Source organism: Heterodontus francisci, chromosome 43, assembly GCF_036365525.1.
Source record: "Heterodontus francisci isolate sHetFra1 chromosome 43, sHetFra1.hap1, whole genome shotgun sequence".
In the NCBI taxonomy this organism is placed as follows: Eukaryota; Metazoa; Chordata; class Chondrichthyes; order Heterodontiformes; family Heterodontidae; genus Heterodontus; species Heterodontus francisci.
In genome coordinates, this window is record NC_090413.1 from 24672514 (window position 1) to 24685733 (window position 13220).

A 13220-nucleotide genomic window follows, 5' to 3' on the forward strand; every position below is an offset into this window, starting at 1 on the left:
GGAATTCCAAGTTTTTGACCCAGTGACAGTGTAGGAACGGCGATATATTTCCAATTCAAGATGGTGTGTGGTTTGGAGGGGAACTTGCAGATGGCAGTGTTTTCATGCGTCTGCTGCCCTTGTCTTTCTAGGTGGTTGAGATGAGACTGTTATTCAGAGCATGACCCCTCAGCTCATTTTCCCCTTGCTCCTCCTTTCAGCACCCCTAATGCCTGCCCAGAAGGTAAGATAAAGGAAATAAATATTGAAAATTAACAAATCACCTGCAATGTGGTAAATACACTCTGCTGTGTTAGCAGGTTAATCAGGTTTGGAATGTAAGAAATAACCTGTTGCATCTAGGGGTGGGAACGTTGAGAAAGCACTTGTAACATCTCACTCACTGCCCCTTGATGAGATGATCATGTAACTCAGTCGAGAGATCCAACCCGAGACCTTCTGGTCAGTGCAGCTGTGTTAAATGTTGTCATTAACAGCTGAGACATCAAAGGTACCTGCTGTTGCAATGAAACATCCAAGAAAAATTAATTGTTACCCTGTAATTTCTGCAAGTTTAGGTAGAAATGAATATGTTTACAAGGATTAATTATACCCTTGTGTAGGTATGTACTGGTTAATCCCCAATGCTTATTGAAATGTGCAATGATTCAGAAGCCAAATTAAAAGGGATATAAAAAATCTGAATGAAATGACTAGTTTTGACATGATGCTTAAAATAGTTTCCTCTGTTGCATTTCCATAGAACTTAAAACCAGGTTGTACCAGCTACAAAATGAGTCTTGTTCTGTGGGTTTGAGTTCTGCTTAATGAGCAGCGATGGCCACTTAACATGTTTAATTTTCACCCCGATCATTATCCTTCCTGACCCGGGGAAGCAGGTCGACAGGTGGAGATTCACCCATGGGTACAAGTCACAGGCACCGATCTCCCTCAGTTACAAATAGCCCTGAAAGCTGTCCGATTAGCACAAAACTCCAACCGATTCACAAATATATTTCAGGGAAGGGAAAATGCCACCCCTACGTGGTCTGGGCTTTGTGAGCCTCTCTAGTCTACACACTTTTAATGGGCTCTGAAGTGGCCTAGCAAGCCACTCAAACCGTAAAAATAGCTGAAGTCGGCCCATCATGGGATGGGCAATATATGTGTGACCTTGCCAGCAATATCCTCATTCAGAGAGCAAATTAAGAAAAAGGAATGGTAAACAGTACATAACTTTTTGATTGTTACTAAGCAAGGAAAAACAGGATGCAATTAAATACAAATGAAAAGGCGCAAAAACATGTCACAGTCACAATCAAAGGAATGTCTACTCCACTTTTATTATATCATTACTGTAAACAAGGCAACTTAGTCTTCAATTACTGAACACATTAATAAAATCCACAAAGTATATGTTCAACAGGAACTTTTAACTGTTTAACACTTTACTCCAATTAACCAAAATCTTACGTATATAAAAGTCCATTTTTATAGTCTGAAGGACCATACACATACACTGTCCAGCTCAGACCGTGTCACGCTTTTAACTCTGTTAAGTCCAAACGTACAATGGTATCTTTTTTTTTTCCATTTTAGGCTAGTCTGTTTAAAATTTCACAACCGGCACTTCAGCCTTCAGCCGCAGATAGGGGCAGACACCAAGCGATGACCATCTGCGCCGCCATTTTGGAACGCGGTGGGAAGCGAGTAGAGGGGAGCAATTTAGAAAAGGGAGTGAGACAGCCCAAGCGATACCTTAGATGTCCTCCTCCTCTTCCTCGTCCTGTGAGGAGCCTGCCTTGTTAGCAGTTGCTGCTGCAAGCTGTGCCTGCTGGGCAGCTTGTTGCATCTGTAGCCATTCCTGCTGTGCCAGTTCTGCCTGCTGCTGTCGAGCCTGAGAGAAAACGGACAAAGTCAGGTTGGTTCAAATCAAATCTCTTTTGTGTGTAGGGTGGGTATCTTAGCAGAAAGTACACTATATCTAGATTCTGCATCCTTTGAGTTAGGGAGGGTGAAGAAAAATCAGTTCTGGTTTCCACTCCAGCATGTGTCTGGACTGGGTCAGGTTCGACACTCACCATCAAGACCTGTGCACGCACATTGGAGACTTAAGCGAAGTATCAGAGAGGCTGATACAGTGCAATCCTACCTCCCCACAAGGAGGTGACGCTTTCAGGATGGGAGGGGAGAAAATCCGTGAGAAGGAGCCACCTTGGTCTAGTAGACCCGCTATAAATTTAATAACTTCTTCCAATTTTCTCCCCTACATCTGACAGCTAGGACTCCTGTGGGGATTCAGTTTCACTGGCACTTGTGAGCACTCTGGTACCTCATCCAAGTGGATACACTTCAAGGTGTCAGCCATGGCTCAGTGGGTAGCACTCTTGCATCAAAGTCAGAGGTTATAGGTTTGAACCCCATTCCAGAGACTTGAGCACGAAATCTAGGCTGACAGTTCAGTGCAGTACAGAGGGAGTGCTGAACTGCTGGAGGTGGCCTTTTCAGATAATGCAAAAGATTCTTCAGCATTATTTTGAACAGCAGCGTGGGAGTTCTCTTTGGTGTCTCAGATAATACTTATCCCTCATTCAACATCACAGATTATCTAGTCATTATCTCATTGTGGTTTATGGGAGCTTGCGGTGTTCAATTTGGTTGTCGTGTTTCCTACATTACAATACTATACTTCACATGTACTTAATTGGCTGTAAAGCGCTTTGGGACATCCTGAGGTTGTGAAAGGTGCTACAGAAATATATAGACGTTTTTGGTCTTTAAACAGCACTATAACTAAATCCTATTCTGTCCCCTTCTCAAATTCATTTTCCATTCTGTTTCCTTGACTAGTGATGAGGGACAAAAACTCAGGGATTTCCCCCTCAGATTATGGGGTCAACTGCAGGATTCCTTGCAGCGACCTCTGCTCTCCTCCAATGCTGGTCTCTCGCACATCCTTGATTTTCATCGCTCCGCCACTGGCGACCGGACCTTCAGCTGCTAATGCCCCAAACTCTGGGACTCCCTCAATAAACCGCTCCACATCTCCCTCCTTTAAGCCTCTCCTTAAAACCTACCTCTTTGAGCTTTTGGTCACCTGCCCGAATATCTTATGTGGATCGGTGTCAAATTTGTCTTGGGTAATTTTACTATGTTAAATACATTATATAAATGCAAGCTGTTGTTGAGATCAGACTAGGAATCAAACCTACATCTGTATGAATCAGTAGCCCATCAGGCAGTGTAGTTACATACATAGCCATCGGTCAAATCCTTACAACCTATAATTAAGAGGCATTTAACCAGCATGGTACCAGTTGACTACCAATACTTCTAGCTAGTTGCTAGGGTATCAGATCAGTTTCATTTAGACGCTTCTCAAAGATCTGGAATGGACTGGAAAACTGAATGTCTGTCCCATTGCTGAGTAAAGCTCCACCTTGGTACTGCACCCATGATTCACAATTTAACCTCAACAGCAGTACAATTCCCCGCTGAATAGCTATACATCCTGGAAAAGGAAGCTGGACTTCATACGAGGGGATTTGCATGGAGGGCACTGGTTAGAGATCACTGCTAAAATTTCTTCACATCACAATAGGAAATCACTTTCACAATTCCAACGAGCAGAGCAAAGCTCTGTTTCACCAAGGGGGACAGAGTGATTTGTGAGCTCCTTTTTAAGGTTTATAATGGAGTAAATTCACTGTGGAACTGGGCCACTCAGACCAGCAAGGTCCCATGTTTGATTCCCCAGTCTATGCTAAGTTTGCTGATTCCAGCAGGGTTGGTGGTTGAAGCACTACAAATTCTCTCTGCGTGCCTGGGCTGGAAATTAAATTGCAGATTCACTCAGCAGCTACACATCACTATCAATGGCTCATAGTGGTATGTGTGGACAACCAAATATCTTGCTGGTGCTTACTGTCTTCTCAGTACTATCATCACCTCCAGCCTCAGCTTTCCAAAATGCTCTTCTTGCCAGCTTCCACAAATAACATCAAGTCCAGAATGCCATGACCCATGGTGCACCCACTTGCAATTCTTCCATGGCTTTCTTGACCACAAGACCCTTACGTCTAACTCCCTCCATGGTCTTGCTTGAGTCTATCTCTGCTATCTTCTCTGGCCACTTGTTTCTGCATAAACCCTCTGTTCCTCCGACACCATATGCTTATGATTCTCTGTTCCTTTAGTTACTACGTATCCGGTTGATGTGTTTAAGGGGAAGCTAAATAAGTACCTGAGGAAGAAAGGAATATTGCTGATAGGCTGAGATGAAGTAGAGATGGGAGGAGGTTTGTGTGAAACATAAACACTAGCATAGACCAGTTGGGCTGAATGACCTATTTCTGTGCTGTACATTCTATGTAAACCCCATCTTCTGGAACATCTCCGCCTGCACCTCCCCCCCAAAAAAATTCCTCTGCCTGGCCGTTTCCCTTTCTGTTTTCAAAAGCCTCCATTTACTTTGATTATGCTGTTGGCTCCCCATAACCCCAAAACATTTTCCAGCTCTCTGCTCCTCCTCTTCCTTGCTCACTCAACATCCAGCTTTCTGCAAGGTTTGGACTTTGCTCTGTTCGTAAGGTGCATTATAGACATGGTTGGTGTTGGCATCTCAGCTGACAGGTAAAGAAACTGCCATTCGGGTGAGGCACTAAGACAGAAGTCAACACGAGCAGGAAAGGGGAATGTTTGGAAAGGGAGAGTGGGGCTGTGCCCACAGTTCCTCATACAGTAAGTCCTCATCACTGCTGGACCACGCAAGCCAGGAAGAGGTAATGCGAGGTTGGGGAGGAAGAGAGGGTGAAAAAGCAACAAGCAGAATTTAGACAGACAATCTCCATATAGGTCCAGTCAGCCCTCACATTTACCTCCTGGCAACCATTTACCACAGACAGGAGCCTAAAAGCCAGTCATTTTATCATAGCCTTAAGTGGGAAATGATGCATGGCACATCGATCTAAACTGGAGAAGGATATGAGTGCACTAAATTTATTTTTAAAAATGGCAAAATAATTTAGAACAGTGTCTGACCCAGTTTCCAGCACCATGCACCACAGATAACAGTTCTGTTATGGCAGATGCACAGTTGCCTTACTGTATAGTTATGTGGTCATCTGAATAACATGGAAGAAAGCAAGTTTGTGGTGTTGATAACGGCTTGTGGACTCCAGAGAGTCTGGCTGCTAAGCAGAAAATAGAGTTAAAGGGAAGCTGTATTCAGAGTAATGGCCACAAATGGAATACAGGATGTCATTGTTTGGGTGCTTTCCAGAGTTTGTTACAGCGTTAAATGTTTTAAAACTTTGTGTTTCAGGTACTGAAAAGAAATATTTGCTGATTTGTTAGACTGTTGACCTGACATCTAGTCCTGGATGAGCAGAAATTTCCTGCAACTAAATATTTTGAAGACCAAAGTCATTGTCTTCCACCCCCGTCACAAACTCTGTCCCGAGCACTGACTCCATCCCTCTTCCTTGTCACTGTCTGGAGCTGAACCACATTGTTCGCAAGCTTGCTGTCCTATTTGACCCCAAACTGAGCTTCTGACCGCATATCCGTTCTATCAAAATCGCTTACTTCCACCTCTGTAATATTGACCAACCCCACCCCTGCCTCAGCTCATCCATGTCTTTGTCATCGCTACATTTGATGAATCCAAAGCAAGCCTGGCCGGCGTCCCATCTTCCATCCTCCACAAACTTGAACTCATCCAAAATCCTGCTGTTCATATCTGAACTCGCACCAAGTCCGTTCACCCATCACCTCTTTTCTCACTGATCTACATCAGCTCCTGGTCTGGGAACACTGATTTAAAAGTTTACATCCTGGTTTTCAACCTCTCTTCCTCTCTCGTCTCCTTTAAGATGCTCTTTGGCCAAGCTTTTGGTCACCTCTCCTCCTTATGTGGCTCGCTGTCAAATTTTATTTGAAAACATACGAACATACATATGAATTAGGAGAAGTAGGCCATTCACCATTCAATAAGATCATGGCTGATGTGTTTCGAATTCCATACTCCGATCTACCCCTGATATCCCTTGATTCCCTTGTTGAACAAAAATCTATCTCCCTCCGCCTTAAAAATATTCAATGACCCCGCCTCCACCACCTTCTGAGGCAGAGTGTTCCAAAGTCACACAACCCTCAGAGAAAAAATTTCTCCTCATTGGTCTTAAAAGGGCGTCTCCTAATTTTAAAACAGTTCCCACTAGTTATGGACTCACCCACGTGGAAACATCCTTTCCACATCCACCTTGTCAAGACCATTCTGGATCTTAGATACCTCAATCAAGTCTCCCCTCACTTTTTTTAAACTCCAGCGAAAACAAACCCAGTCTATCCAACCTTTCCTCATAAAACAACCTGCTCATTCCAGGTATCAATCTAGTAAACCTCCTCTGACCTGCCTCCAATGCATTTACAGCCTTCCTTAAATAAGGAGACCAAAATTGCACACAGTATTCGAGATGTGGTCTCACCAATTCCTGTATAACTGAAGCATAACATCCTTACTTTTATTTTCAATTTTTCTCGTGATAAAGGACAGCATTCCATTAGCCTTCTTTATTACCTACTGTACCTGCATACTAACTTTGTGACTCTTGCACTAGAACACCTAGATCCCTCTGCACCTCAGAATTCTGCAGTCATTCTCTGTTTAAGTAATACTCTGCTTTTTTATTCTTCCTGCCAAAGTAAACAACTTCACATTTTCAGTGAAGTGCTTTGGGATGTTTTATTAAGCTAATGGCATTATATAAATGCACGTTTATTGTTGTATGGCATTCTTTCCAACAAATACAAAGACTTTGGAGAGGGTGCAGAGCAGATTGATCAAAATGATATCAGAGATGAAGGACTTCAATTGTATTGAGAGACTGGAGAAGCTAGATTGTTCTCCACGGAGCTAAGAAGGTTACGGAGTGATTAAATAGTGTTCAAAATTATAAAAGGGTTTTTGTAAAATAAATAGGGAGAAATCATTGCCACTGGGGTTGGTAACCAGACAACACAGATGGCAAAAGAATCAGAGGGGACATGAAAGATTTTTTTTTAAACATAAGTAGTTATGATCTGGAATGCACAGCCTGAGTGTGCTGGAAGCAGATTCAATAATTAGATAAATTCACAAAAATTAGTAATTTAGCAGGGCTATAGGAAAAGAGCATGGAAGTGGGACTAATGTTTTTCAACAGCTGGCAGGCACATTACGATGAATAGCCTCCTTCTATACTGTGTGATTGTATGAAATAGTTCTGCTTCACCAAGTCAACAGATATCCACCAGAAACAACACACTCACTACTCCCAGAAGTTTAAAAGGAAATGATGGACAGAGTAGGACTGATACACAGTGTCCACTACATCGGACATTTCAAACAAGCACAGTCCCCTGCAAAAGAAAAACCCATTGGGATGCTTCCAAGAACTGTGTGTGCTCCCGTCTGGTGCAGAAACAGGCTGGTGTTGGGAGCACTGAAGCTCACTTTCTTCCAATTCAGTTTCTGTTGCAAAAGCTCAAAAATCTCATTAATCAACTTGAGGCCTAAATGCTGCGTTATCATCCAGTCAGCTTTGTTTCCACTGAGAACCAAGGTCAGGGGTCCATATCAATTGTGCACAATACAACCAAAGCCGACTCAGGCATTAGGCAAGAGAAATAAGGAAATACTGATTAAATGTGAACAAGCTCAGATTTTAGTCTGATTGTAGGAGGAGAGTAAGGGTGGTACGAACATACGAACTAGGAGCAGGAAAGGCTATTTGGCCCTTCAAGCCTGCTCTGCCATTCTATAAGATCATGGCTGATCTGCTTATGGACTTAACTCTACTTTCCTGCCTACCCCTGATACCCTTTGACTCCCTCGTTTGTCAAGAATATGTCTACCTTAAAAACATTCAATGAGCCTGTCTCCATCGGTCTCTGGGGAAGAGAGTTCCACAGAAGAGCTCCAGTATTGAGGTGCTGGGGAAGAGTTATAGGAGAGGTAAAACGCTATATGTTTCAAATACTAAGCAACTTTCCTTACTTTTGCAAACAACTCTTGCTGCTGGCGTAGCAGTTCCTCTTCCGGTATCCCGAGGTTCTCCAGGCGAGAGCTGGCCTTCCTCCTTTCGAGGGCAACTGTCTTGCATTCCCGCAGAACCTCCTTTACTTCAGTTATATATGATCCAAAGCCGAGGCTTTCCAAGGCTGTAGTACAAGGTAACACAGAAAGAAGCTTTTAACATTCCCGTTGTTACTCTCAGCTTTTTGTGGGGAATTAATTTAAACCCAACAAACTGATTTCAAAATCCTTTCACATCCACATTGAGGATTCGTGTTAAATGCAGAACCAGTTCTGTTGTTTCATTTTAAATTAATCTCATTCATTGCTGCATAATATTTCGTCTCTCCTGAATACAGACTTCAGTTATGGAGGTTCCACAGGTTTCAACTATCCTTCAGTACCTCGCCCAACTGGCCATTCTGGGTGTGTGATCTTAGACAGTATCAGCATACCATTCTGAGGACAGTACAGCCAGGCTAGATCCCTATCCTCACAGGAGGAGTCACCAACTAGCAGTCTGGAGTGGGAACACTGGCTGATCGTTTTATCTCCTTAGCCTAAAGACACAAACTAATTTTAGTATCTTACCCACACAAAAAAATTGTGAGGGGATTGGTCGTACAGGTGGAGCTACGAACCAGTTAAAAGGCGGGTTCGATCCCATGATCTTCATGCTTCCTTCCTCAGCCATGCAGCCTTTGGGCAGCGCTAAGCGGAGGCCACTTTCTGACCCAGAAAAGCAGAGGGGGAAAACCTGGGCCAAATTGGAAGTTTGGCAGCTAGTCCCGACACCTACTCTTGACTTGATAGATGGAAAAAAGAAAACTTACTCAAAAGACCCCTCACAAACATCAGATTTAAAAAATTCAAAAATGAACACTCATCTTAACCCTTGTTGTGTGTCAAATATTAACGCTTTTCTGAGCATCAGATATTAAATCTATTTAGGGCTCACATTCTGTAATATGACTGATTCAATCTCAGATAGCCAAACCATGTGGACACCAATTTAATAGATTTGTTCTGGACGCATATCCAGGGTGAAGGTAATCCCCCTACAACTCAGCGCAACTTTGTACCTTCCTGCTCTGAATAGATCAGCTACTCACTGAATAAACTATTGAGCCATCAGGCAAAATATAATCCGATAGGTTTTCCTCAGTTGCCAATATTCTATGATGGGGACACCATGAGACATGAGAACTCTGAAGAGGTTTGCTTTTCAATCCAATTAATTTACCACACTACTGCACTAACAAGCCATGTCACAGAATGAGTACTTCCCCATTTTAAACCACAAGACAGGCAAACATCAAAGTCAAGCTCCATCTTGTGCACCTACTGGACATCCACCAAAGACTGATGCTGACACAGACTTGGCACGAGGTTGTTGATCAATTTGTTTTGATAATGCCACAGGATCCAAGGACATCCAATGTGAACAAAGAACTCACCTGTCCTGGCTCTTTGAGAGAGTTGTTCTTAGTCCTACACTCCCGGTTTTTAGCCCATCACTCTAAGTTCCTCATCCTCAAGTACCTGTCCAACTCCCTTTTAAAATTATTGATGGAAACAGCTTCCAGCACCTTTTCAAGTCGAGCGTTCCAGATCCCAAAAACTCTCAGTGAAACAATTTCTCTTCATCTCCCCTCTAGATGTGTTGCTAATGAGTTTCTCACACACTCTCAGCAGGAATCATCGCTCAGCTATCAACAACTTTCGTCATATAATGTTAAGGTTCTGACAACACTTAACAAAAGGGAGGGGTGGTAGAGTGCTGGAGGTAGGTGGGAGTGAGAAACTTATTGTTTAGGCCTGGGAATAGCTCATCAGTACACAGCATGTGTACAATCTGTGAGCTCACAAAGAGATTAAACAAAAAAAAAAAAAGAGGCTGCAGAATTTGACCCAAATATAAAGAGTTATTAGAATTCAGGATCGTTCTCTGGTCACAGTAAGTCACTCAAGCTTTCAGACAGGGTGACAAAAGAAAAGCCCACAATAACTCAGTCAGGATTGATTTTAGTCGTCCTCAGCACCAGTGGCTTGGCAGCATTGCAGGCCGCTGCTCACAGGATGTGCCATCTAAAACTCTGCAGGTTACAATCACAAGTGTCAGTACAATTCCAAAGATGAATTTCACACTGTTTCCTGATCAAGTGCAGCAATAACAACCTTTTCACTGAGTGCAACAGCTCTTTGCCTCTTGTAAGGAACTAGCACATTGCAGAGCTCATGATTTACTGTAAAATATAGTCATCATTTGTAGACTAGAATTACAGCAATGCTCAGAGGTGAAGAGAATTCCATTATTGTCTTTTTCTGAATCAGCAGAAGCTTTGTGGGACTACCTGGAAGTGGGGGCAGTAAATGGTGCCAACCTTCTTCATGTATATGTCAGCTTTCCTGTGCAGTGTGGCACTGATCACAGCATTTTGATTCTCAGTCTCTGCTGTTAGCTGATCTGAGCCAAGGCAGTAGTAAGCGCAATATAACTAAAGCCAGTGCCCTTCAGGTACATCCTCGCTTCCAACTGGAGAGAGCATTGTTTGTGGAAGTTGGGTAGGGCATCATCAACTTTTCATACAATAACCTCCTGTACCTTACTACCTAACAACACACACATTAAAAAAAGACTTGTATTTATATAGAGTATTTCATGATGTCTCAAAGCTAATGAGGCACTTTTGGAATGTAGTCATCGCAATATAGGAAACACTAAACAAGCTTGTACACAGCAAGCTCCCGCAAACAGCAACGGAATAAAATGACCAGATCATCTATCATTCACCAGGTGCTGGTTGAGGGATAAATATTGGCCAAGGCACCAAGGAGAATGCTTCTACGAATCGTGACTGTGGGATCTTTTATGTCCACCTATGAGGGCAGACGAGGCCTCAGCTTAACGTCTCATCGGAAAGACGGCGCCCCCAAGAGTGCAGTACTCCCTCAGTACTGCACTGGTGAGTCAGCCGACATGAAGTCTCTGAAGTCGGACTTGAGCAAACAACCTTCTCACTCAGAGGCAAGAGTGCTACCTGCTGAGCTGCAGCTGAAGAATGGTCATGCAGGTGAGGTATCATCCTCAAACTTTAAGAGGCACATGAAGGCAAGGGGAAAACTTAATAAAATGTTACTGAACTTCCACAGTGGTTTCCTGACTTTAAATCACATACCTTGCATGATATGCTCTGGTGAGATGGTTTTCTTATCAGACTTATTGCAGATTTCATTAGCTTCGGAGGATACTAAATGAATAAATTCAGTGCAGCAGCTCACCACCATTTCTCTGGCATCATTCGCTACCCTGACATTTGGTAGAATCTGTTTGATAATCTTGTTGATGGCAGCTCTTGGAATAGTTAAGTCATCATCATTATTACCTGAAGCTGAGGCCATAGTTCTTTATTTCACATAAACTGTTGTTGGAAGTTTTTTTAAAAAAAAGGCAATTTCTCCAAACGAGGATGGTATGTAACAAATCCACGTAAAATTGATCTAATGACACTGAACAGTGTTTAATCCAGTAGGATGTCAAAGCCAAAATATGGTGAACATTTGGTTTAAAGATTAAGGAAGGAATTAAATATGATGTTGCCATCCTGGAGAAAAAGGCAAAAACATCAGATATTAAAACATAAAATTTCAGCAGTAAAAATCAAATGCACATTCATTAACTTTCACAAAGAAACAGGGCATTAGTAAGAAAAATTGGCTACATTCTGACTGCAGCAAGAGGGCAAAAAGACCTAGTAAACCTCAATGGACTAAGGGGGTAGATCCACTGGGGGATGCAGGTTAACGATGGCCCCACGTTTAAAGACTGGTCTGATTTAGCTCATACTCATCCTCGTTTTCAAATCCATCTATGGCCTCACCCCCTCCCTATCTCTGTAACCTCCTCCAGCCTTACAACCCTCAGCGATCTCTGCACTCCTCCAACTTTGGCTTCTTGAGCATCCCCGATTTTAATTGCTCCATCATTGGCGGATGTGCCTTCAGATGCCAAGGCTCTGAGCTTTGGCGTTCTCTCCTTAAACCTCTCCCCTCCTTTAAAACATTCCTTAAAACCTACCTCTCTGACCAAGTTTATTACCACCTGCCACAATATCCACTTATGCGGCTCGGTTGTCAAATATTATTTGATAATGCCTTGGGATGCTTTATTACATTAAAGGCACCATAAAAATACAATCTTTGTTGTTGATCTAAATTGGGGGTGTGAAAACAACTTGAGGAGGTGGATTGTGAAGGGAGGGGAGGAAACAAATACCCTGCAGCAGTCACTTACACAAGGGTCCACCACCCAGGACTAGGGTCAGCACCTTAAATAGACAGAGTGGTGGGGGGAGAGGGCGCTGGAGATTCAGTAACAACCCCCAAAGCTCCTCCAAAACCCAATCCTACTGAAAAGGACGAGCCCACCGCCACCCTCTCGCAGCTTTTACCATCTTTTTGTCACTCCAGAACCTGCTCCATTACCACCGGAAGTCGCCGCCAGCACCACTTCCGTTTCCAGGGGTAACGGATTTTTTTAAACTCTATCTTTCCCCGCTTTAATATTCCTCACTTTTCCTTTCTTCCTTATCCCTTTAATAATCTTCCGGATTTTTTTATAAATGTGCAAATTTAAAAAAAGAAAAAAATCTGTTTTCTCGTACTGCATTCTGGGAGTTGTAGTTTCATTGCTCGCAGACGCCCAGTCACTCTTTTTTAAATTCTGAAATTATTATTTTATAAATGTTATCTAGTCAAATTGAAACCGGTTTAAAAATCTTAATGCAGTAATTTAAAATAAAAAAAATTCGCGGGATAAAAAAGTGCTCGTTGTTGTTGGCGCGCAACAACTTCTGGGAATTGTAGTTTCTTCCAATTTATGTTTTTGCAATCTTGTAAATTCCATTATAAGATTTAATTTGTTTGTTTTAATTAATAAATAAGAAAATTAAAGCTTTTCTTCATTTGTTTAGTGTCCTTTAAAACAACCAATTTTCTCCTTGGTGGTGACTGGGCTACAAGATTCCGCCCTTTTAAGGCGGGGCTAACACTCAGACTCTCTCTCATAATTGGTGGACTGGTGTACGTCGTGTACAAAGTGTGAGGCCACTATTGGTCAGCCGGCACGTCGATCGGCTGGAAGCCGCGCCGCTGATTCGTGCGCTGAGCTGCCAGTCGCAGGCGC

The 13220-nt window shown here is 42.8% G+C and overlaps 1 protein-coding gene across 2 annotated transcripts; it reads right to left on the reverse strand.

Moving 5' to 3' along the window:
* Positions 1–1303: 1303 nt before the first annotated feature.
* LOC137355566 (protein Dr1-like) lies at positions 1304–12542 on the reverse strand. 2 transcript variants are annotated; one of them, XM_068020818.1, is made up of 4 exons: positions 12487–12542; positions 11215–11640; positions 8018–8181; positions 1304–1876 (listed from the first exon to the last, which is right to left on the reverse strand). In XM_068020818.1, the coding sequence occupies exons 2-4, from the start codon at positions 11435–11437 to the stop codon at positions 1739–1741; spliced, it is 525 nt and encodes a 174-aa protein (XP_067876919.1). In that variant the 5' UTR covers positions 11438–11640; positions 12487–12542; the 3' UTR covers positions 1304–1738. The 2 variants fall into 2 exon arrangements, with proteins under 2 accessions (XP_067876919.1, XP_067876920.1); XM_068020819.1 differs by lacking the exon at positions 12487–12542 and adding an exon at positions 12330–12448.
* Between the last annotated feature and the right edge of the window lie 678 nt (positions 12543–13220).